This window comes from Mustela nivalis (assembly GCF_964662115.1).
Source record: "Mustela nivalis genome assembly, chromosome: 4".
Classification (NCBI taxonomy): Eukaryota; Metazoa; Chordata; class Mammalia; order Carnivora; family Mustelidae; genus Mustela; species Mustela nivalis.
Genome location: NC_139023.1, coordinates 99703745 through 99728763, shown reverse-complemented (window position 1 = coordinate 99728763; position 25019 = coordinate 99703745). Strand labels below are relative to the sequence as shown.

Sequence of the window (25019 nt, the reverse complement as noted above, 5' to 3'; positions counted from 1 at the left end):
GATTAAAGGACTGATGATGAAAGGTTCAAGGAGTTGGGATCACTTAGCCTGGAGAAGAGAAATTGGAGAGGTGATTTCATGGCAATCTTCAAGTACAGTCCGTGGAGGGTTAGTACAAGTGTGGCTGCCACCTGTTCCCCAGCTGTACCGGAGTCTGGGAAAGGGAAACTGACGACCCTTTCAGCAAGAGATTTAAGTTAGACCGGGGTATCAGTGGTTCTCAAACTAGTTCAAGATATGGCAACCTGTAAGAAACTGGTTTTAAACTTTAAATATGGTTTTTGCTAAGTCAGCTACTGATTTATATGCTAGCCTAATAAAAGCTTAAGAGAAAATTACGGAATAGAAACTGAAAACTGGGATAATGTTGATTTTTGGGAGATCAGTGGGAGTTAAAACCTATCTTCAGCATAGGACCCCTTGCTTTGGGGAGCCCCGTTTTGAGAACAGATGAGCTCTGATGATGGAAAATGACCTGCGCACTTGCCGATGGCTGGAGCCCATGAGGCTGGTTTGCGGTGTTCAGGGCAGAAGAAACTCACTCCTGTCTGCATCCTGGTGGCCATCTTCTTTCCACTGGCCCCTTTCTAGGTCTATACCTGTGAGGACTGCGTGTCCTGGAGAAAGGGGATGGTGCCTTCCCACAGCAGGGGCCGGGCTGCCCCGGGAGAAAGCTGCATGGCGGCACGCCTTGGGTGTGGAAGAGTCAGCTTGGGCCTGGCCCGCAGACTCGGTTCGTCACCACCAGCTCTGGAGGGTCAAGGAACTTCACTCTTAAAGGAAAGGACACGTTGTTTTAAAATGTTTTATTACAAAGCTTCTTTTAAAAAATGCTCAGCACGTTAACTCAAACTGGAATGACAAACGTTAGATGGCAGTTTGGGGCAAAGGCTGTGCCTTGTTATTTAAAAAAAAAAAAAAAATGGGTACATCAATGCTCATTTTAACAACTGGCATAAAATCCCACTAATTGGCTAATAAAAACAGATACAAATACAGAACATTTAAAGTAATAACAATTCAAGTGCTGGGCTTTTTACAACAAGGGGGTGAAAAGGAAAGAAATGAAAATTCACTGCAAACCGGCCTGCTCAAAGTATCGGTTAAGGTTTACCATTAAACAAAGGTGATCAGAAGAAAAAGAAAATGGACTAGGACTGCCCACTGCTACTGACAGGGTGGGTTTGGCTGTTCCGTGGACTTAGCTCTATCAAACACCTCACAAGGACGGAGAGGCCACTGTTACAAGTAATTCACAGAGAATCCACTTGTCTGACAAGATACCGCTCAGAAAAGGGCGGCTTCTTTTCATTTTTTATTTCAGACTTTTCCAGATCTTTGAATTTTACTCAAAAGCTCATAGCTAGCAAAATATACAACAAGAAAGTTTAAACTAAAAAGTGAAAAATTTTTTAAAAATTCAAGTTAAAAAAAAAAAAAAAAGCAAACACAAGATCAATCCTTTTGCACTATTAAATAAAAGCTTTAGGAGAAAGGAGGATGGGGGGGAAAAATGAAGATGGAAACAAAGAGGGAACTCTTCCACAAAGTCCCCCACCGGGACATTGGTGATGGATGTGCTGGCTGCCGGCTCCAGTCGCTCCTGGCAGGCGGATGTAGCCAAGTTACTGTCCTTGCCAAAAGGTTACAGGTATGGACGCAAGATGCTCTGGGAAGTGCACGCGGAGAAGAGGGGGCAGCTGCTCGGCCTGCTAGCATTCTCGGGGGCTCTGTACTTCTCGTTTAGGAAACCTTTACACTTTATTTTGGAACTTGGCTCTTGTAGAAGATGAAAGGGGGTTTGGCAGTGATTGTCTTTATGGAACAGCGTCTCTAGCATTGACCTCAGGGTGAAGGTGGTGTTAATTCTCCACTGGGGTCGACTGGACAAGCCCTGGAGACAGTCTGAGTTTTCAACAAGCTTCCATCTCCAGCAGAGGTCCCGGGGTCGCTGCCTTGGCCTTGCACGTTGGGAATGAGCTTCGTTTTCCACCTCAAGAAGGAACAAATGAGAAGCTGTTAGTGTGCATGTGCACAGGCCTTTGGCCTCTGTGGTATACAGTACATGTCTTAAGATCTCTGCACTTAAGAGTTAGTCCACTTTGTTGACTTGGGTGATGGCTAAAATGGCTAGCCCTATGGTAGCCCTAAGTCCTCGGACTACGTTAGAGGGTAAATCTTACTTAACAGAGACTTTGCTTTGGTTCCACATGCGTGTGCCTGTGTGCACGGGGACATGGAATGACGGAACCCCTGGCAGGCTGAGCAGTGTTAGGGCCATTGGCACTCCAGCCACCTGGGAGCTGCAACTATTGTCAACACTGTCCCTCAAGAGGACGGATGAAAACTGTGAAGAAATGATCTACGTACGGAGGCTGCTACTGAAATTCACAAAACAGGAGCAAATCAGCCACAGAATGCTGGGGACTGTAGAGGCCTGCAATGCCCATTCCAGTTCCCATTCTCCTGTCGAGCTAGCCTTTCCCTGTTTAGCAGGCCAGCACCTACTATAGCCCTATCGGGTCTGAAATTTCAGCAGGGTACAGAGCCTGCACACAGGAGAATCAAAGAGTCAGGAAGGACCCTACCTTTCCAAGGATAAAGGAGTAAAGCCTGGACCCACGGGGAAGGCAGCCCGCAGACCCCTATTCACATGTGCTTTTGCAGCACAGATTTTCAAAGGTTTGGCTCACACTGCTGTTCCAGATGAGAAACGGCCTCACAGGCCTGGGCTAGGCAGCTGAGCCGCCAGCTGCTGGGGCCAAGTGGGGTGATCAGAACGGACTGCATGCTGAAGGAGACGGGATGTCCCTCTGCCGGGATCCAGCCCGGCCCCAGCCTCAGGCTGAGGACCGTGCCCGCCTCCCAGCCCCCGCTCAAGGAGGCCGCACTGTCTGGGGCAGCACTGCACACTTCCAGCCCCCCATGCAATCCTGGTCTTCCCATACCCGCCTCATCCGCAGGGCCTTGCCCTCTCCCTTTCTGGAGCTGAGCACACTCGCATGATTACTAAGACAAACTGGGCTGTCCAGAGTGGCCATGTGCTTCCCTGGGAAGAATCTCAACATCTCCTAATAAAGCCGTTTCTTTCTACAGCCTCCTAACTTCCCACTGTTATTTCATTATTTCAGTGTCCTCTTACTGATCCTCTTAATAACTAGTACTAAAATAAATTGGCCAAGAATTTGTCTTTGCTGTCAAACAAGACCGACCAAATGTGGTTGCTTCTTTAAGATGCAGGACCATCGGGGCAGACCAAGTCTTACCTCCGAAGGGGAGACACGGGGGCCTTACAGAGTTGCTCTATAGATATAAAACAGGTCAAATCAAGATTCTTTTCAAGAAACCACAGGCATGAGGCTCCGGAGACTGGAGACTTCCCACATCTAAGGCTTCAGTGGGGGGCTGTGGCTGGGCGGGCCAGGCGAGCCCCAGCGCAGCCCAACCCACCAGTGAAGTCGGTGTCATCAAAGCCGGCAATTACGCTCCCGCTTCAAAGGCGGCGCAGCAGAGCCCATCGTACAGATGTTAAGGCTTGGGCTCGGCCAGTGTCCCTTGGCGGGCCAGTCCTCGAGGGTTTGGAGACGGCACACGACAGCCCCCTCTGCCACCTACCCCCACTGGCCAGCTAAAACCTGTGAAGTCTCCTGGACCAAACTCCAATCTTGACAAAAAGAGGCCACCAACCAAATGGAACCTGGAACTCAAATGGGGAGAGCCCGAGTGGTCAAGGGGCAGCTAAGGAAGGCTGCCCGAGTAGCTCGATTTCTGGGCGATAAACAGCACTAACTCCTAGGCTTTAGCAATGTCCAGGCCTCGATGCAAAAGCAGGGAAAGACGGGAGTTTCCTTCTCTGTAAGCTCCAACGTGAGGAGCTGTTGGAAGATGAGTGCTTCACCAGCCCGCTCCTTGGGGTCCACAGCCCAGCCCTCTGCCCCAGGCTGTCCTCCTGCAGCAGGGGCCAAGGAAACAGGCCCTTTTGTAAGGATGAGGTGGACTAGAGGAGGGTCAGCTCAAGCTTTCGGGGCCAAGCTGGGGGCAGCAGAGCCGGCCTGTAGGAACCACAGGGGAAGACCGGCCCCCAGCCCCATGGCTCAGGTGATATCATTTCCTTGTTCAGAAATGCCGAGGATCCCAAAAAGATGGGCTGGAACTACAGATCCTTCTCCCCGCTCCCAGATGTTACTAGTAAAGAGGAAGAACTTTAGTTATTACCTGAAATTCGAGGGGAGAGTAGCAGAGAGAAGAGGTGAACAGAGGCAGATTTTAATTGCAAAAACTGCCTTAGAGCAGCATGCCTCACACCTCGCGCCAACTGCCTAAGTCCTGGTGCCCGGCCCAGGGGCAAACTGACAGAAACCTGTTATTTCAGGACATGAACTCTCCTGTTGTGCAATGCCGTGTCTCTGAAGGAGAGTGGCACAGAGGGCGAGGGCAGGCTGCCACAGGACCCAGCGTGACCCGCCCTGGCATCGCGGAGGACACTGAGGCACGTGGTCATTAAATGATCGGTCCAAGGGGACCCCTGGAGAGAACCCGGGCCTCCTGGGCCCATGGGGGTCACAGCCTCATGGCTTTCCTTGTGACTTCGGGGTGGCCTTGTGTGCATGCTGGCGAGGGAGAAGGAAGGAAAAGCATGTCCAGGGAGTCCTGATGCGCCAGACACCAGGACACATACCTGGTGTGCACGGCGTCCTGTCATCACGATGGCTCCCTGAATTCTTGCCCATTTACAAATCAGGACATGGGGTGCTGTGTGAGGTTGAACAAACTGACCTAAGGTCACCCAACCTCTGGGTGGCAGCATTTGTTCTTGAGCCCTAAGTATATAGCTTCTGCACCATATCTTGGAGCTAAATTATCATTCACTTTCTTTTTCTCTCCTGCCTACCTTCCACCCACCCGTCTGTTCCCAGTCCACAGCACGGTGGAGGTGGTGTGCATTGAGCTCACTGCCCAGCCCGAGACGTTACGGTCTGCTGGAAAGCAGGATGCTACCGAGAACAAAGGGCATAAGACGTTAACTCTGAAATTTAAATTCTCCTCTAAGATGGAAAGTGTAACCTATAAAAACCAACTCCAGCTCCTTGTAGGTGAACACTGCTCGGATTTTGGAAAAAGGGAAAAATGATCATACACGGTGAGGAAGGCGGCACGGATATCTCCTTTCTGCAGCTGAGGTCAGCGGAGTCCCAGCCGGGGAGACCAGCCAGTCGGCTAGCCACAGGCTCGGATGCGGGTGGATCCCCAGGACTGGTTGGAAGGGGTGGGAGGAAGGGAGCAACGCGAGGATGTGTCTTTGGGCCTGTGCTTGGGTCCATGTTCTACAGACGGAGGCAGGGGCACTGGATGCATGCAGTTACCACTCTCCCCACCCCCACGGGTTATTCAAAATGAGCGTCAGCAAAAGCAGACTTTGCAGTGTTGAGAAGACCCTGAGGCAGGCCCAGGACCATTACTAACTTCTCTGGGGGGGAGATCTCTAGCTGCTGCGACCGGTTTCTGTTGCACCTGCTCTGTGGGCACACAGATCACATCAGGGGGCTGTGCCTCCCAGGGCAGGTCCTCCAGAGCCTTGCTGCTTCTGGAAACAATACAGAGAACTTCTCGAATAAAGGGTGGAATAAGAGAGCCTCAAAACTTCATTTGAGTTCTATAAATTGAAGTGCTTGAGGAAGACAGTAACTAGGTAGACCCACCTTATGCTCCCACCTCCAACTTCTTTATCCAATTCACATTTTTCTGTACGTCTCCCCACCAAAGATGCTAACTTCACCTTCTAAACATGAAGCGACAGAATCAGCACATCCTTGTTTTTTTTTTCCTTTTCAGACCCAGATTTCCCTGTTAAACACCTGTGAGTGTGTGCAGGTACTCAGGTGTCTCGGCACGGGGGCCTGGGGAGGCACCAGTGTGCTGTGGGCTCTGGGCAGAGCTCTGAGGACAGCTCTGGGCCGGGTCTGAACACTGGCTACAGCGTACTACCCCATCATCTCAAGTAAGTTACCAGAACCTATCAGTTTCCTTATCTGCAAAATGGAAACAGTAAGCTCCCCCTTCATGAAGGAGGTCGTATGTACGGTGGGCGGGCAAGTGTTTGGCATCTGCAGGACATAATAAAGGTTCGTTACTGCAGCAGGTGCAGACTGGGGGGCAGAGACCGACCAACCCAGGCTGGAGCCTGACCCTGGTGCACGGTGGTCGCGGGGCCCTGCTCCTATTCCTGGGGTTTGCTCACCAGCCTGCAGGCCTGAGGTCTCCCCTGCCCAGGGCTGGCCCAAGGTGGCACGAGGGACCCCAAGCAGGGGCATCTCTCAGAGCACCCGGGACACAGAATGTGGTCCAGAAATGTCTGTTCTATTCCTGAGGCTCCCAACCTCAACATGTTTGAGGTAATATGCAAGATTCATACTATTTATAGAACTTCGGGTGGAGAATTAAGACCGGTAGAAGAGTTCTGTAAAATGTCTCCTAGGAAATATAAAATATCTCCAGCAACACAATAATTGAGAAAAGTAATCCCAAAAGGGCAGCAAAAATTTGTTATATTCTCAAAGAACAGACCTAAAATTTTAGAAAGTGTCAGGTTGGTACGAATTAAAACTTAAGTGAAAAGGTGAGCAGTATTGTCCCACTGAAATGCTCTCATTTTTCACTCTTTCTGCCAAAAAGAACCAAGCTCACGGATGTTGTAAAGCAGGGTCCCCCTCACTCATACAGATTTCAGTTAGCTGGCAGCTTCAGTCCTAAAGAAGACAGTTGAGGAAAGCAAGCAAAAAAAAAAAAAAAGCCTCAAGCCTCAAGCTGCCACGGTGCTATCGCAAAATTCAGACACAAACCCAGCACACTTTACCTTTCCTTGCAAGAGGGTCCTCCACATCCCAACTCAGAGCCCATCCTCTTTTAACTCACAAATCATTCAAATAAGCTTCTTTTCCTTGTTCCTGAATCTACACAACAGACCAGAGGAACCTATTACTGTAGGGGACTACAGAGTCCCTGATGACTAAGACGTGTAAATTATGAAGAGCAGATTTCTTAAAATCCCACCTTACTTGCGATCACTTAGCACAGTGGCAAACAGCACCCATTCCTTGTTAGCATACACTACGTGCTCTGTAAAATAACAGCAGAGAGTATTAAGAAATACCTAATTTTCATGTACTCTGTTGAAAGAGATTGAGGTTGCACTCAAGAGTTAAACAAATTACATGTTTTCATACTTAAAGTAGTAAACCTAGAGTTCTCTGGGAAACCATTACCCAGAAGGCTCATTTCGTCAACAGTTCCAGATGGCTCATTGAGAAAACCATTCTTTTTAAACCAAATTTGTCCAAAATAATTTTCTTGTTCTATAAACTATTCTTAAGTGCATTGATCTTAATTCAATTGCACGCTCTTTCATGAATAATACTAAATATTCCAGGTCTCAAGAGGGTTTAAAGGAGCCTCTTCCTCTCCTATTATTTGCTAATGGCATGTGACCAATCCCGTCCCCTGTTTGTTTCCCCAGGCAACTTCAACACGATTCTAGCTCTCCTGACCATGAAAGAGGGGAGAGGAGACAGAAAGGATGCTGCAGCACAGGAGAGATTTCTAAAAGCTCTCACCTGTGCCTTCACTTGGGCAGGGTTGGCGAGAGACGATCATCCTGTCTGCTGCTCTGGCAGACCCCAGCCAGCTGCTTCCCAGTGAGCGGTAGGAGACACATGTGGGGTTGCTGCCTAACTCCCCTCTGGACTGTCCCAACTCCAGTACAGCCGTGATGAGAGCGATGTGCCCCAACGTGACCCTCCCCTGTGGCTACAGCTGATGATGGGTTAAGGCCGAAGTGTGACCCACGCTGGGCTTAGCGGAGTCCCTTCCCCTGGAATTGGAATCATCTCTTTGGGACACGGATGCGAACAATGTGAAAGCTTGGGAGTTCTGGACATGTGGATCAAAGAACTGAGGAAGTCAATCTACAGAAGGGAGGAGGAAGCAGTTCTGGGGGACAGATGTAAGAACAGGCCCTCTTCTAGTCCTCTCCCTGGGCCACATGCACTGCTGTCTTGGCTCCCACAAGATGCTCCTGCATCCTTGCAGTGGACTTCCCCATTCTCCTTACTCCAGCAGGGACTGTCTCTTCTTGCCATCAAAGGCTTCCATCATATGAGTCAGTATAAAGTGTCCTAGAGAATGGTCAGAATTGGAAAACCTACATTCCACACAGCAGAGTCCAGCCACACAGTGTCGTGATGTGGCCATCTCTCCCTTCAGGACAGTGTGCTCAGGCCTGTCCCTCCTGCCAAACGTCTGGATTTTCCTTCCTGAATGTTATTATTACAGAGTTCCTAGTAAGAGACATCGTAATCAAGTGTCATTGCCTTGTGACTCCTCTACAAGGTTTCTACGAACTTGTGACAAGTTTAGCAGGAATTTGTAGACAAACATACAAGGAAGGAAGTCACAAGAAGGCTGCTGCCGCAGACAGAGAAGGCGTCACTCGTGAGCTCTCCAGGCCGCCAAGATCTCCATCTTCTAGGAGAGCAGCCTGCCAACCGTGACATGACAGATGCCACATCAAATGTCATACCAGCAGCCACTTGGCAAGATCCCAGGCAGGAGGCTCCTCTCTGCTCTCGCCTGCTGCCCCTCGCCAGGCCGGGCCTGCTGCAGGGGAGCACTGGGCCCACGTGAGCAGGGTAGCCCCTGGCGCCCGATGGAGGCAGCACAGCCATGCCTGCCGCTGCTGCTCTGTCCTCAGGGGTCCTCTCCATCTGATGGCCCTTCGACTCCAGGCCTTTGGCTAACTTCCTCAGAGCCCCAGCACGTCTTCTGCTTGTTCAGTGACAATTCTAAGTGCTTAACAGACTTAGTGCCAAGCACGTGACAAAAAGATGAAAAATGGAAGGCAGGGTGTCATTTTTTTCACTTTCCCATTTTCAAAGCCTTAATTTTTACTTTGAAACTGGACGAGGCTAAGATTCCTCTGTTTCTGACCTTCTTATTTTGTAAGGGCTTGGCTTTGCTTTCTAACTGACAGGTCAACCAGAAAAATTCCTGGAGGCTTACTGATTCCTAATGACTATATCTGCTCTTGGGGCACAGAACTCAGAGCAAAGATGAGGCAGAAGGGGCAAACTCACCAGGACAAGCACCAAAAACTTTTTCTCAACGAGACCACTAAACACAGACCGCTCCCCAACTCCAGGAAGGCACAGGCTCTGGAAGACCTTCTTCAGGCCTCAGCCCCATGGCCAGTCCTGAAGGGGCCTCCAGCCCCACGCTGAGCTCTGTAGGGAGGCTGGGTAAGCCCCTGCGGCCCCAGGTCCCCAGGCCTCCATTAACAGCTCACCAGGCTCCCCAACATCACCCACCAATGGAAAGTTAGAGTTTTTAGAAGACGTAAATCCAAGCGCTGCACAGTCAACTGCTATATTGTCTACGGCACTAGAAATTACCTCTTCCACACACCTCTTGGCCCCAGGGATATAAGGCGGAAGTAAGAAACAGAGTTTTCTCAGTTTGTCAATTATGCAAGGTAGAGATTACACCAAAGTCAAAAAGCTATGTTTTTGCAAGTATGTTTACATATGGGTGCCTGTGTGTATCTCTGTGTGTTTCTATTCTACATAGCTGGTTCTTTCTCTTCAGCTAGCTCACTGATGTTATATATATAATCAATTATGCTGAGGTATCATAAAAAAATGTCTTTTCAGTCTATGTGATTTTAAGATGGGATGTTTGTATTTGTTTTGTTAAAGTAAATGTTAATAAGCCATTTAGGTTTTTAAGTTGGTAAACTTGGGAGTGATAGTTCTCTCCAGCCTTTTCAAAAATGCAAATTCTTTGCTTCTTTAACTCCTTAGGAATCTTAAGTCAGGAAGAAAGGGAAGTTCAGTATTTGATGAGGATCTTGGACTTCCGACAAATGCTTGAGATGTTACATTCTCCAAATAAACTTGTATGGAAACACTGGAAACTCCCGGCAACGCGATCACTGTTTTGTCAAACCCAAGAATTCCCCTCATGACCAGACAGCTCAATGGTTACTTACTCCAGGAAGCCTTCCTTGACTCACTCTGATTTAGATACTTCTTATTCTATTTTAGCATAACGCATCCCTCTCCTTTATAGCATAAAATGTTTTTATAATTACTTATTTTTAGGTCTTCACCTTCTTAAATTGAAAGCTCCTCCAGGAAGAGTCCATGGAACGAGTCCATTTAGCAAGTATCCCCACTGCCTAGTGCAGTCCCTGCCTTGCCAGTGGTCCTCGCGATGTCTGAAGAACGAAGAAGTGATAGCATTTACAATAGTGGCCTTCCAGGTGTACACAGAGAATGTGTGCAGACTCCTTCCCCAGGGCGCTGGGCTTCCAGCATTCTGACAAGTGACAAGTTACTCCTAAAAGCTAAGGATGAATCTGGCTTTTTTGAAAAACTACACAGCTTGGGAATGTCTAACCTCTAACCTGGAAGAATGTCATTCATGGAGCCCATTTCCAATTATCCTAAAAGTTGTTGAAGAGCACTGAGACTCGGTTGATACTCATTTGTTTCAACTGGATTTCACCAGAGTGGGTGTGTTTATAAAGCCTGAAAGTAGAAACACATGGAAATACAGGGACACGCTGGGTGTATGAGGAACTGCTCACGGGCTAGTTTCTACGTCGGCCCGCAATGGGGCACCTGCAGTGATATTTCCCACCAGAAAATGAAAGCATCAGATGAAACATGTATCTTGTAAGAAGAGAAATGCAAGTTTGGGGGAGTGTGTTTCTGTTCACTGAGGAGAGCCTTTCCGTATTAAGTGGGGGGTATTTTCCTTACTGGAACTAGTCCTGCACTAGTTCAGAAGAATGGGAATTCTCTAGCCTTGGTGAGAGACGCGTGGCCACCTGAGCTCAAAGAGCTAATGCAACAGGACAGCAAGATAATGTTAAGTTTCATTGTGTAGCTAGAGAAAGAAACCCTCTCACAAAATCTCTGCATGTCGAAGTCACAGGATGTTCCCCTCCTGGGCATGAGGTTCCAGCAGCTCTGCCTCACGGAGGAGGAGACTTAGCTAATGCTCAGCACCTTCCCTCCAGACCCAAAACCAGTCTTGGGAGATTTAACTCCCCACTGTTGGCAGGATTAGCTCTAATCGAACATCTGATCTGGGCTTTGCTTGTTCCGACTGGGAAGCCAGCACTTGTGTGGCTGTAGTCTGGCAAACGAGGCTCCAGAGGCTCACGTTAGTGGGGAATCCAACCCCCAAACTAGAGGGAGTGTTTCTGAGGCGCCCGCGGGGGAGAGGCAGGAAGGCAGGAGGTAACCTACACAGAACTGAAAAACAGCCACACTGTCTACATGTCATTTTCCAGATCAGACTGCTACTTTGACAGAACCACTCAGAGAACAAGGACTACAAATCAGTAAATACAAGAGACCCAAGTCACTTCGACGACACTGGGAGGCAGTGCAGACCATGGCAGAGCTAAGCAGATCTGGCAGCTGGGAGGCCCCGGATAGCTGGGAGCCCAGAGGCCTCAGGACCCAGGGAGGAACCCAGGTCTCCCGGCTTTTAAGGACTTACCCCCAGGCCTCACGTGGTTGGGGAGGGTAGGAGGGGCATTCCAGAGCCTGGGTGGCCTCTTCCCAGTCTAAGCCCTTTCCACAGAGCAATGTTCGGCTCCCCACGTCTTTCATTTCTCTGCCACTGCTCTATTCCAGAATCACACACACAATACCCTCCATTTTTCAGGGATAACCAGCTATCACCTTCTCAGAAGAGCCTTTCCTGACCACCCCACCTAAAGCAGACCCCCTAGTCAGTCCCTGTTTTATTTTTATGACCGCGCTCATACTGTCCTGTTAATGCAGTAACTGCCCTCAGCCACGTAAGCACTGCGAGAGCCTAGCTCAGCACTACCTTCCAGGTCTTACGACGCTGTCTGGCATCTGTTAGAGGTGCTCGTAACCACTCGCTAACCAGCTCGCTAAGTGCTGATCACTGAGGAAACAAGTCAACTACCTTACGTACAGAAGTTTCTGAATTCCCAGAACAAAGGGGAGTGGCGATGGCAGGAACAGTATCATTCTTAATTTACTACAATTTTTATGAATGCAAATCAGGAGCTCCTCCCTGCAGTTCTTATCAACTGGCTGGCAGTGCTGCTCTCTGAAAGGAGGCCAGTGGCTTCAAAAGCTGCAGGATCAGCCCAGCAACGGCGACAAGAGCAACACTACAGACTCTGATAACGTGAGGGACACCAGCAAGCCAAAGCAGCTGCTGAGACTGGGGCAGAGGTGGGGTACACAGGGGAGGCACTTTGTCTTTCTGGGATAGGGTAGAAGGAGCACCTTCACTTCTAGAAAAAAATAAGTGACAAGAAAGCACAGTGACAGCTGTGACATTACAAAATGTCTGAGATACACTAGGACAAAATACACTTTGCCTAATCTTGTCTAAAATACTACATAATGTTGATTAAGGACACAAAACCAAATACCAAACTGTATAGAAACCTGTTTCTGCATGATTTTTGACAGAAATAGTGTTAAAGATTTTGGAGTGACCGTAGGTCCTCAGGACACTGTACTTGGGAGGGTTGTCCACTGAGAAGCAGAGCATGGAACGGCTGCTGCCCATACCTAAGTGTTCAGTAATTAAAACATTCTTTAATTCCATTTAGTGGCTATTAATGGAGGACCTTTTCTGATCTGGCTTCCCAGCTGGGTCATTAGGGACCCAGAGGGGACAGTTGCAGGCCCTGTGTCATAGTAGAGGTAATTCTAGTAGCAAGCATGTACACATGCTTTTTGCATTTGATTTTTGCATTCTCTTTGTTTTAAACATGGATATCGTCTGTGATACCAGTTTTCAGGTATCTTACTTGGTCATCTGTATGAAGGGAAGATCCTCTTTTCAGAGAAAAGGCTACCCCTCAGCTTAGAAGAGTTTTGATATCATAAAACTACAATGATGGCATTTTGAAGAACCTGGGGAATCGGACTCAAGATCAGGAACGTTTCACAGAGGAGAGGGCAACTGGGTTAGGTCTCAGTGAGCGATGGAGGGAAGAAGGCAGGCATATAAGGTACATGAACAACCACTGGTGGTGGGTATTACTCCCATTTCACAGCTGAGAAAAGTGGACAGTGAATAAATAGCTCGAGGAGACGACCCAGGCAAACAGCTGATTGGAAATTCCTATCTATCTGGTACCAAAATGTCAATAAGCTTCTCTGGGAAAGTCCATTGAAATTTCAGCACCAAAATGGAGTTCTAAAATATTAAGTGGGGGTCATGTGGTTCTAGCCGAGAACCCAATGATCTGAAGGTTACTGGTCTCTTCTCATAAACACTGCATACCCACCCTTCCTTCCTCGGAAGAGGAAGGGAGCTTTGCAATCAAGGGACAGCATGTGCGGCAGCGGCGGTATGTGAGGGGAACTGCTAATAATCTTGTTTGGACTGAGCCCAGGACTCTTGATGGCTAGGATGGAGGCGAGGAAGAGAGACCAAAGGGAGAGGCCAAGAGAGGGTACAGGTAGAAAGAACCACACTAGCTGGTTTGCACTTTACCTTCCAGACAATAAAAAGCACTGACCATTCTCAAGTTGGGAGGTGGCACAATCTATTTGTGTTTTAGCAAATCCCTCTTGGAGCAACATGGAGGCTCGATTGGCAGAAAAGAAGCTGGAGGTGGGAAAATTATCCAAAAGCTATTCCAGTAATCCAGACAGACAGTAAAGTGGGGGCGGGGGCCATGATGAATGGGAGGAAGGACTCAACCCACACAGGCCACGAGGACAGACCCAACGGAACCTCGATGTGGGCAGCTGGAGAGGGAGCAGAACTGAAGGTAGCTCCTTAGGGAGCAGGTTGTCACTGGAAAACATGTCAATGTATATGAATTCAAAGCTCAGCACAACTAAGTCAACTTACAAAGCCAGGTTCCCACCAGGGCTGGTGGCCAGTTGGTCAAAAATATGGTCACTACAGTAAAACAAAAACAACTAAACATCACCTATGAATACTTGACTGGGATCCAGCAATGCTCACCAGTAAAGAAAAGAGCCTGATTGCAGAATACAGTTAATCAAGTCTCCATGCCATATTTTTAAATAATAGAAAAAGTACATAAAGCCCCTCTTTCTCACTAGAAGTAGATTACTTTTAAGTATCTACATATTATCTCCACTGAAAAGAAGTCTCTAGAGCAAGCCCTTCTGAGTCCTGGGCTGGAATGGGTCTGGGCGCCTCACACACAGCCCTGGGCTTACAGAGTAAGTAAGAGGCCTTGGTGGTTTTGTTGTTTTTTTCCTTCCGCAGGCCGATTTGCCATTGGTCAGTAAGGAACAGCTGAGAAGAGTTAGGGGAAAGGGAAAGAAGAAAGATTAAAGGGGCAAGAGGGGAAGGAAGAAAAGAAGAGAGAAACACACACTATATTACAAAAACATAGCCGGTATAAAAACCATCCAATTTTTTAAAAGCACTAATTGGATTTTGATGGAGTTTCCTCTTTAAAGGAGCAGTGTTGAATGCATCAGCGCGAGCAAGGAGGTTCACAAGCAAGTTGCCTTTGTTTATAACTAACGTCAGCAGGAGGACCAGAGAATCATTCTTACCATGTTTCAGATGTAGGCAGCTGTCATTCTTGGACCTGTACCTGCAGAAAATTGTGTCTTTAACAAATTTTTATTGAAGCGGTTTTTTGTACATTCCAAATACGTAGTAGCTACAACATCATGTGGACTCATTTGCTTTACTTTTTGTGGTTCTTATACCAGCCGTTTTTATTTGTGCAGTACAAGTAGTGGCCTGCCTTTTAACGAAAGAAAAAGTAATAAACAGGACCTCACTGGTTGATGCCTTGAATTAACGTCCAGGAAACTGTTGTCATGTTTTGTAATTTCAGAAAACCCAAACCACAGAAAAGATTCTCAGGGACACATAAAGTAGTGTACTACAAAATCAGAACAGATGCTGTCACTGTGAGGGGCTGTGGAGACAGAAGCTCAGCAGAAGTGTCAGGACAGAGACAACGACAGCAACAACGAGACACAGGCTACCGCAGTCAACAACCAGGATTCTGGGGACGGGGTTTGGGGAAGGAGCGCTCAGATGTACCTTCACACAGTCACATTTAAAAGAAAGGTCTTTTAGATATTTTTAAAGACTGTCGGGAAGGAAAGCAGAGTTTAGAAAACCACGGGTTACAGGTGCAGAAGATACAGACTGCTTTAGAAGGTGTTTGTTGCACGCAGGAGAGCGGGCTGGGAGGTCACATGGCATGCCTACCTGACGTCGATTCCTGGAGCTTCTCTCTCTTCCTCTTCTTCTTCTTACCCTGGAAGGAGATGGACACACGGTCACGTTAGAGACTGACTGGGCTGCGATCACAGGCATGAAGGGACACAACGGTACAAAAGGCAGACAGGCAACAAAGAGAGAGAAGTGCCTCATTCTCACTCTCTAATTGACCATTTACACCTAGAAACAGCAAAAGAGAGAAATTCTTCCCTCTTTGTGACCTTTGACTCCCCTGCTTCGTATTTTACTATCAAAACTGACAATGGAAGTGGTCTCCCACATACACACTAAGGTAGTGAGGTCCTAGGCCTGTGACCACAGATGCCCACTCAAGCCAAGCCCACTTACGGAGGTGTTCTGTTATCAACTACCACACTCGGAACCCACTTCTGGTAGTGTTCATGATAAAGCTTCCTTCCTCTCAATTCCACCATGTCATTAAAAATTCACGATTTTAGGTGAAGACCCTTAGCCCCCATGGCACAGGCATGACATCATCAAGGATAGCGGCACAAAGGTAAGACTGAACCTGAGGAAATGAACAGTGATTTCAAAGATACTTCTGGTGAATTTGGACCTTGTATCCTAAAATAGACACAATAACACAAATACTCCTGCAATCTTAAATACATCTTGAAATCACCCTCACAGATTTACAACTTTAAGTCCCATTTATGGTATTCTAATATTCTGTTTTTCTTCATAATTTCCCCTAAGAAGTAATTATAATTGGGAAGAGACACAGTACATATTCAGTTTCTGTGTACAGTAAATGGCCACCCGGGATTAGGACGGTATTTTCACAGAACTATACAGAACACACATCACATCCAATAGTTCTAGCTTCTGTCTGCTGTGATAATCACATTAGCTACATAAAACTGTAAGATTACACTGCATATCCTGTGTGAATGTATAAAAGTCTGTGTTTTTATGCACCTCAGGATAGTTTCTCTACACGTCCCGTGGCCTGACCACTGAAGCTTTAAAGCTTGGGGAGCTTGACTCAAACTATCCTCAGAAACAGCAGAGATTCATGCCTCTGGGAAATGGCCTATCAAAAATAATGGAGTTGACTTTAACGCTGTTATTAAAAGCACTCTGGGAGGAGGGGAGCAGACAGAAGCAGAGCAAGAATGAGAAGAATGCTTCTCAAGGGCTTCCCCTATTTTCCTTGCAAGTGGCAGAACTGTGGTTTTCAGAAGATACTATGAGGTTGTTTCATGTGTCAGGAACTTCTCACTCTCTCCTCCGGGCTCCCATTTACCCTTCAACACTCATGTCAAGTGCCAGCTCTTCCAGGAATCGTCTCAGCCCTGCTCACCTCCAATCTACCCTGGTCTGGTCTGTCCCCACCCCTCCCTCAGGTGGCCCTCACTGCCAGAACCCAGCCCCTTCCAGAGGCTGCAGCAGGCCGGGTCCCTCAGGCCCTCCCCACAGGGCTCTTGGCTCCAAAGAGCCCCATCTGAGCGTCTCAGCACATCTCTGCTGCTTTGTGCAGGCCCAGTATACCCGACCATGGCCTGAGGTGTCAGCCCACTAGTGCCTTTGTGAAATGACCTGTATTAGAGTCTCAGTATGAACCACCGTTTCAAGAGAACCAACATTTTATGCAGACAAAAAAGACCTAAGTAGTTTGGATGTTCTGATGTCAGCTTCTACAAAAAACTCATTTGCATGTGGTTAATATAAAAATATTCTTCATTAAAATGATATATAATACTGGGGATATTAAGCATTAAATTTAAAAAACTCTAACAGGGACGCCTGGGTGGCTCAGTTGGTTGGACTCCTGCCTTCAGCCCAGGTCATGATCATGGAGTCCCAGGATCGAGTCCCACATTGGGCTACCAGCTCCATGGGGAGTCTGCTTCTCCCTCTGATCTTCTCCTCGCTCATGCTCTCTCTCACTGTCTCTCTCTCAAATAAATAAATAAAAATCTTAAAAAAAAAAAAAAACAACTCTAACAATACAAATATCTGGTTGATCTCACCTAAGAAAATATGTGTACTGTTGATTTATGAAAACTTTGGTTATAAAAGTTACAAAAAATAAAAATGAAAAGTACTGAAGTTATAAAATCTATGTTGCCACAGAATAGAGCATTTTAATATTAAAAATTGATATAATATTTAATATGAGGATAAGGACACTAACTGCTAAGATACAAGGCATGCATCTTGTTTAGACTCCATTCCTATGCTGCTATTTTAAGAATAATCTCTTTAGGAGCACCTGGGTGGCTCAGTGGGTTAAAGCCTCTGCCTTCAGCTCGGGTCACGATCCCAGGGTTCTGGGATCAAGCCCCACATCGGGCTCGCTGCTCAGCGGGGAGCCTGCTTCCCCCCCCACCCCCCTCTGCCTGCCTCTCTGCCTACTTGTGATCTCTGTCAAATACATAAATAAATAAAATCTTAAAAAAAGTAATCTCTTTAGCTAAAGCACTATCTCTTGATCAACTTCTGTTTGCCTTGGTAATTAATAGGCTTATATTTACTGTTATAAAAATAGTATGTAACAAAGCCGGGTTTTCCATTCATTCCAGGGGAATCCCACAATCAAGTTATGCCAAACAATTTCTTTTAAAAATTCTGCAGAAGAACATCTTTAAAGGTAAATTCACATTATACTGGCTTTTTCAAAACTACTTTCTTCTCATCTCCCCACATGGAGAAAAGGAGAGAGGGACAGAATATGTGTTTATCTCTTTTTAAAATTTTATCCTTTACCTAAGATTCAGAACAGAAACTTCCCTCAAAGATGTGCAGCAAGCAATGCTAAATCTATACAAATCCACAGCACAGCATAGTTCTTCCATGGGTCAAATCTGTCCAGAAAGATGCTAATTGTTGCCCAGAGAACAGAAGCACAGCTCAGGGGAGAAAACTCTTGAATTAGAGCAGTCGCCTTAAGAAGGCGCTGGAAAGACTGTGCTAGTCTCCTGTGGAGAAGGAATACTGCATAGATTTTCAGAGTCAGGGAGACCAGGGTATAACTGCAATTTAGCCACTCAACCTGTCTGACCCCTTCATTTCCCCCATATTGCATTAAGATGCAATAACACTATTCATGACCCTAAATTACTGTAAGGATTAGAAAATATCACAGAAAACATTTAAGACAGTTCTTGACAACAGGCATATGGTACTTATTAAAACAACCCAACAAGAGCTCAGGAGAGTCCGAGGAGCTGCCGTTCCTCTGTGGCAAGCCCACGACTCTTCCTTCCTGTGGCAAAGCTGTAGCCAAAGCTTAAGCTTCAGATCCCGACCAGCGGTGACGTTTGTCAGAGCACATTACAGGAAACAAATGTGTGCCAAAAGTCCTGGTGTCCCGTTATATGGGATGTCTGACCTCAGACATGGGGCCCCACAGGACCATCTACAGCAGTGGTCACACATTAAATTATATATTAATGGTTTCAGCCTCACCCTTTTGAAAAGGGACAATTCTACGTAATATTAAGGCTGTCCTAACTGGCTTTTCTAATGCCAGGTGCACATGGAACACTGAAAATGATCTTCAAAAATTTTAACTTAGGAACTTAAATATTCAAAATTATTCCCTTTAATAAAATATAAAACTGAAATATATAATTTATAACATACTTTCTCAGTAATAGTCTTTGCTGTATCAAGACCACATTAGTAAAATCTACAAATTCTAAATTAATAAAATAACGGGCCTGATAAACGGGGTATTTCTGGCCAATTAGTACAACTTAAAAAATAAAATACTTACTCCATTTGAATAAAACATATACTAGACATCAAGGTACAGTAATATGAAACAAAAACATTTTTAAGTCCAGCTTTAATTAATCTGTGACAAAACAGTCACTTGAATACATACTTTCTTAAGAATTAGATAATATCTGGTGACTAACATAACATATTAAAAAGAAAAAGAATTAGATCCTTCTGGAAAGAAATTTGACAGTAAGTATCAAAGAGTCTTTATAATGTTTATATCCTTTAACTCAACAATTCCACTATTGTGAATCTATCCTACAGAAATAATAGCTGTAAACACAGAAAAAAAAACCTGTTATGTATAGATAGCTTCATTATAGATTTCCAATTGTAAAAAAAAAAAATAGTAATTTAGTTGTCTAATAAACAGGAAAAAATGGTTAATTGTGACAATCATTGAAAATAATAAAGCCATTAAAACCGATACATAGAAACACTATGCTAAACAGAAAAATGCTTTTTTTAAAAAAAAATTTTATTTACTTATTTGACAGAAAGAGATCACAAGTAGGCAGAAAGGGAGGCAGAGAGAGAGGGGGAAGATGCTGAGCAGAGAGCCCAATGTGGGGCTCGAGCCCAAGACCCTGAGATCATAACCTGAGCCGAAGGCAGAGGCTTAGCCCACTGAGCCACTCAGGTGCCCCAGAAATAGGAGCCCGCTTTCTCCTCTCTACCTGCCTCTCTGCCTTCTTGTGATCTCTGTCAGATAAATAAATAAAATCTTAAAAAAAAAAAAAAAGGGCATTTCTTTTACAGAGAGAGACAGAGAGCGAGCATGAGCAGGGTAATAGGGCAGATGGAGGAGAGGGAGAATCTCAAGCAGAGTCTCTGCTCAGTGCAGGGCCCAAGGCAGGGCTTGATCCCATGATCCTGAGACCATAAAATCAACAGTTGGCTGCTTAACTGACTGCGCCATCCAGGCACCCTGAGATTACAGGCTTTTTTAAAAAATTATTTTTCACCAACATTTTAGTGGATTTTTTGGATTAAGTTTTGCCTTAAAAGAGTATTATATAACCAAAGGGTAAAAAGCTATGACAGCTCAAAGCTTTCCACAGTTTCAGTTACCCCTGGTCAACCAAGGTCTGGAAGCAGACAATCCTCCTTCTAACATGGCGTCAGCAAGCCAAGAGAAGGCTAACACAACTTCACAATGCCTACATCAGTCATCTTACTTCATGTCTCATGTTATCATTTCACATCATCACAAGGGAGAGGTGAGGACAGTACAGTAAGATATTTTGAGGGAGACAGACTACATTGATATAACTTTTAGTACAGTATGTTGTTATGTTTTTGTTCTATATTATTGTCAATTGCTTACTATGTCTCCTTTATAAAAACTTTATCATAGGTATATATGAACAGGAAAACACATAGTACATAGAGGTTCAGTACTATTGGTGGTTTCAGGAATCTACTGGGGTTTCTGAAATGTGTCCCCAGTGAATGAGGTGGTGGTGGGGATAATGTACTCTAAAACACATTTTCATCACAAAAGTAACAGAAAGAGAGGCGCCTGGGTGGCTCAGTCCATTAAGTGTCTGCTTTTGGCCCAGGTCATGATCCCAGAGTCCTGGGATCGAGCTCTGTATCAAGCTCCCTGCTTCAAGCTCCCTGCTCAGCAGGGAGCCTGCTTCTCCCACTCCCTCTGCCTGCTGCTCCCCCTGCTTGTGCAGGTCTCTCTCTCTCACTCACTCACTGTCAAATTAATAAAATCTTTAAAAAAAAAAAACAAAAAACCCAGAAAGCAAGAATGAGTGAAGGTAGAGAGCTGTTGGCATGCAGAAGGAGCTTACATAATTGTCTCTTGCAGACCAGCCTGGATAGAGCTGCATATGTAGCTGTCGTTCCTTCCGTGCTAATTCATAATATTTAGCCTGCTCTTCACGGGAGAGGGCATGCCACTAAAACAAAAAAAAGAAGGAAAACAAATCAAAGTAGGCAAAAGAGCAATGATATTATAGATTTCACGTTTCAAACATTAAAGGATGAAAATATTAAGCACTGAAACTCTGATTTATTTTTAGATGGCAGAAGAGCAAGTGCTGCAGAAGTCCACTTGGGAGTCTGGCGGCGAGAGTGAAACGCAAACTTTGGTCTCTATTCTGTTCTCCCAGATCGCATGAAACACATCAAAGGCAATTAAATATCCAAAGTAACATGATCTGTCTCCCACCCTTCCTCTTTTCCAGTATAAATTAGAAAGAACTTTCACTGATGAACCTCAACACCTGACTTAGTGCTTTTTCAGTCTGTACTATATTCTGGTATTTGAAACCAAGTACCATTTATTTATGCAAAATGTGATCATGTCCAGATGTCTTTTCCACGCAGATGCATCTTCACCTTACAAGGATAATGCACATCTGTCATATAGAGAGTCTGAGACCTTCTTCCTAAGACCTCAGGTCAGTCTGCCTCCATCCCATTGCCCCTCCTCATACTACCTAGTCTAGCGGAAGGACGCTGACAACACTGTCCAGTCACACGTGCGCTCCTTACGGCTATGGTGTTTGGCTTCCTTCTGCTGGAAAGCAAGGAGTGCTATCTAGATTTATTTTGCCATCTAGCACCTGAGATTGTAGTATCTAACCTGGAGAATGAAATGCCTGATACCCTGCCAACTTTCCATTTCCCTTCTGATAACAGACATAATTATGTATCATATACAGCAAAATAGCTTATGTATGCAAGGCATCCATTCAGGAATTTAAGCAGCTTACATGTGCACATTGCTTTGCATATGTTTGCACACCACTCACTTTAGGTGCCCTAGCAGATGGTTTTCAAGTCTTTTCCCCACTTCTCTGGTGCTAGGATCTCCCCTAGCACCAAACTTCCAGGAGAACCAGCTGGACTGGGGGACCAGCTAGCCAGAGAGGATGGCAGGGAGGTGCAGCCACAGGAGGGCAGACCTGACCCACGCCAAAGGCACGCACACTACGGCTCAGCTCCCGCTTCCCACTCCCGCTAGCCTCAGCTCCATGGTGCTAAGCATTCCTTCTCATTCAACTGCCCTAAGTGATTTTAATTTCCCTGTCCTAGTTTTAAAAAACAAGGACAAAGAAAAGAAAGGTGTGGCTGAACTGGGGTGGGGAAAGGACAGATGAGGGAGAGAGAGGCCATGAGAGAGAAAAGCGCTCCTGGAGGAGGCTCCTGGGGTAGGGCTAGGCAGCATGCCTCCAGAAAACCCCGGCCTTGTGTTTGTTCCAGGATCAGGGATCTGACCTCAAGAACACTGGAGCACCTTCTGCCACACCCCACCCTCCCACTCCAGCTTCCCATTGCGTGGTGCCCAAGGGCCCGGCAGCGGATTCAGTTCCTCCAGAAACCCCAGAACGGCTGGGCCTCTGTGTTGGGATAGGACAGATGGCTTCTTTTTCAATCGCTTTAGAAGTACAGTGTCAAGTAGTTAAGAAGCAGGACACACACAGCAGGACTTGGGTCCGAACCCGAAGGCAAATCAGGTAATTTGCTTTTTCTTTAAAAAATGGTGGGGGGGGGGGGCAGACACTGGGGAGGTGGCAGGAAAATAAAACCCCAAATAAGTTACCTGAGACAGAGTTCTTTGTACCGGCAAGGTGAACACAATTAGTAAAATCAAGCCTAAGAAGGAAGCATGTGTGGGGCGGAACTTCGAGTTTAAACCAGGCTTCTGCCAAGCCCAGGCCTTCCTAAATCTGGAACATTGACCCAGTACTAGAGACCTACAGGGTGGAAAACAAACTGCACACTGTGGAAAAGATCCACCTTGATTGTCTGTTTGGGGTTTTGTTTTGTTTCTAAGAAAAGACTGATCATTAATATTTATACAGTCCTGGAGCTAAACCTGATTGGCAAGAGGCAAAATGTTACCAAATGGAGAGACAAGACAAAAAGAAAAAAAAGGTAAAATTATAACTTTTATAAATTTGTTTATTCATTTGACAAGTCAGAGCTCTCTTAAACTAATGCAACATACATCGGTATAATTTTACATAGTTTCTGGCAGCTTTGTAACTTGCTGAGAAAACCTGGAGTAAGTTTTTACCCAAACACCGGTTATTTTTTACTTAAAATGGGACATTTAGGTTGACAAAACGATTCCAGCTAACAAAACTGAGCAAATGCAAGGAGAAAAAAGAAAAAAACAGGCCACAAACTATTTACTTGAATTTTCGATTGCTCTTAGTTCCCTGATATTTCTAATGCCCAAAATCTTCCCACAAATAAAAGATCATTTACCAGAGTAACACAGTAGGTAAAACAACGGTATTAAAGCCTTGTAAATGAAAACAAAAAGTCTAGTACAAATTAGAGAGATGATCTTTCTTTATAGGAATTTCTGAAACACAATGGGCTAAAAACACTTATCTTTCTTTTGATTGTGAAAAAACTGAATTATTGAAAAAAAATCTGATTTCATTGTCAGCATTTCCCAAGTTGAGAAAATACCAATTTAAATTTGGAAAATGTATAGAGTAAAAAAAAAAAATCTGATAATAAATTTGCAACAAATAGACTTTGCTTAACAGCCTGGAAGTTCTGAAAAGGCTTCTTTGAAAATAAGATTTGTGCTATTATTATTTACAAACACGAAGAAGAGAACTTAAATTTATGTGACTGAACATTTCTTTTTAGGGATACAGTACAGATGAATAAAATCAAAAATTAAAAATGTTCCAGAATGAATTTAAGTTCTAATTTTAAAAATTCTAATTATGCCAGTGTATAAAACTTCATGATTTTAAAGCAGGATCTTTAAAGAACTAGCAAGGACTACCCTGCCAGAGGGGAGTTATGAAAAGGATAGAAAACCTGATCTTAATCAAAGATCTCAGAGACCTATAAATAGAAACAGGTGTCCAAATCAAAGACAGAGAGAGATCCCAAATGAGAACCATCTTTTAGGACACACGCTCTGATCTGGGGATCGTTATGGGAGCTGAGAAAGTAGCAATTGTTGGAAACGTGCATTAAAAATAGGAAGCATACCTCTGTATTATATCCCTACCTACTCTCTTGAGCAAGAAAATAATTCCCACTGGAGGGTCAGGGGACCTTTAACTCAAAAATGGAAAAAAGCTAAGAGTTTTATATAAACTGAAAAAAGAACATCAACCCTTCTTTCCCTCTGGTTTCTTTAAAGGGTCAGGGGGAATGGTCATCAGCCTTTAAGCTTTTAAGGTGAAGTTCCTCAAAGATGATGGGAATCATTTATCTGCTATGCTCTGGCTTGGGAAATCACTGTAATTATTGTTATTACGTGTTTAAGAATCCACAGGGAGGGAGAGTATTTGACATGGGGCACCAAGAGAGCTATAATCTGCCACCACACCCTACCCCTGAAACTCTGGTGTCCTGCAGATTGGAAATAACTGCATTTTTATTCTATCCAACAGGAATCAATAATACAAGAAAGCTTGCTGCCCCCCATCTGTTCACATGGCCTGGTAATCTCCTGCATATCTTCCATTATGAATGCTGAAATTTATTAGGTTTGTATCAAACATGGTAAAAATTAACCACAACAACAGTTAAAACACAATCATCTAAGTTTTACAAAGACTGTTAGGCCTTCCTCACCTAAATGTTCATTAACGAATCATGAATTCCTTGAGAGGTTGCAAAAACAAATATAGGAGTTCATAACTGAAGTAACTATCACACACATATGAAGAGCATCAACAATTAAAATGAAGCATTTCTAAAATTATAATGTAATATTAGAAAGACTCCAATTTTTTCCACCACTCCTCAGATATCCGATATTTTAAAACCATTTCTATCCCAAGAAAAGCTCCTGGAAAGACTTAATAGCCTCTGGGCTGGTGGATGGATAAAGAAATCTCAAGAGTGTCTGTCCTGGTTGTAGCCTAGAGCCTGCTATACAGCAGGTGATCTGAAAAGTATCTTGGCATGAGTTAAAGAAGGAATGAACAGAAAAGGGGCAAGGCAGAAACCATGCACCTATATACACTTTAAGACCCAGAGAGCAA

At 45.2% G+C, this 25019-nt stretch overlaps 2 protein-coding genes across 10 annotated transcripts in view; one reads left to right on the top strand and one right to left on the bottom strand.

The window, feature by feature from the left end:
* Positions 1 to 791: 791 nt before the first annotated feature.
* Positions 792 to 25019, bottom strand: part of LEF1 (lymphoid enhancer binding factor 1) — a 121748-nt gene continuing 97520 nt past the window's right edge. For 4 of the 7 annotated variants that reach the window (XM_082728572.1, XM_082728574.1, XM_082728577.1 and 1 more), the window contains 4 exons: positions 20838 to 20945; positions 15274 to 15322; positions 14601 to 14641; positions 792 to 1993 (listed from right to left, as the gene is read on the bottom strand). In XM_082728572.1, the coding sequence (XP_082584698.1) occupies positions 14607 to 14641; positions 15274 to 15322; positions 20838 to 20945 (192 nt within the window). In that variant the 3' untranslated portion in view covers positions 792 to 1993; positions 14601 to 14606. The remainder of the gene's footprint in view (positions 1994 to 14600; positions 14642 to 15273; positions 15323 to 20837; positions 20946 to 25019) is intronic. The other 3 variants (XM_082728571.1, XM_082728573.1, XM_082728575.1) reach the window with 1 other exon arrangement.
* On the top strand, positions 2311 to 24736 carry LOC309863601 (uncharacterized protein). Of its 3 annotated transcripts, XM_082728588.1 has the most exons (6): positions 2311 to 5998; positions 15744 to 15802; positions 21069 to 21196; positions 21376 to 21449; positions 22255 to 22508; positions 24423 to 24736. In XM_082728588.1, the coding sequence occupies exons 2-6, from the start codon at positions 15774 to 15776 to the stop codon at positions 24430 to 24432; spliced, it is 495 nt and encodes a 164-aa protein (XP_082584714.1). In that variant the 5' UTR covers positions 2311 to 5998; positions 15744 to 15773; the 3' UTR covers positions 24433 to 24736. The 3 variants fall into 3 exon arrangements, 1 of the variants encoding a protein (XP_082584714.1); XR_014311134.1 differs by lacking the exon at positions 2311 to 5998 and adding an exon at positions 17832 to 17899 and having other exon boundaries at positions 15337 to 15802; positions 21069 to 21449; XR_014311135.1 differs by lacking the exons at positions 2311 to 5998; positions 15744 to 15802 and adding an exon at positions 20927 to 20978 and having other exon boundaries at positions 21069 to 21449.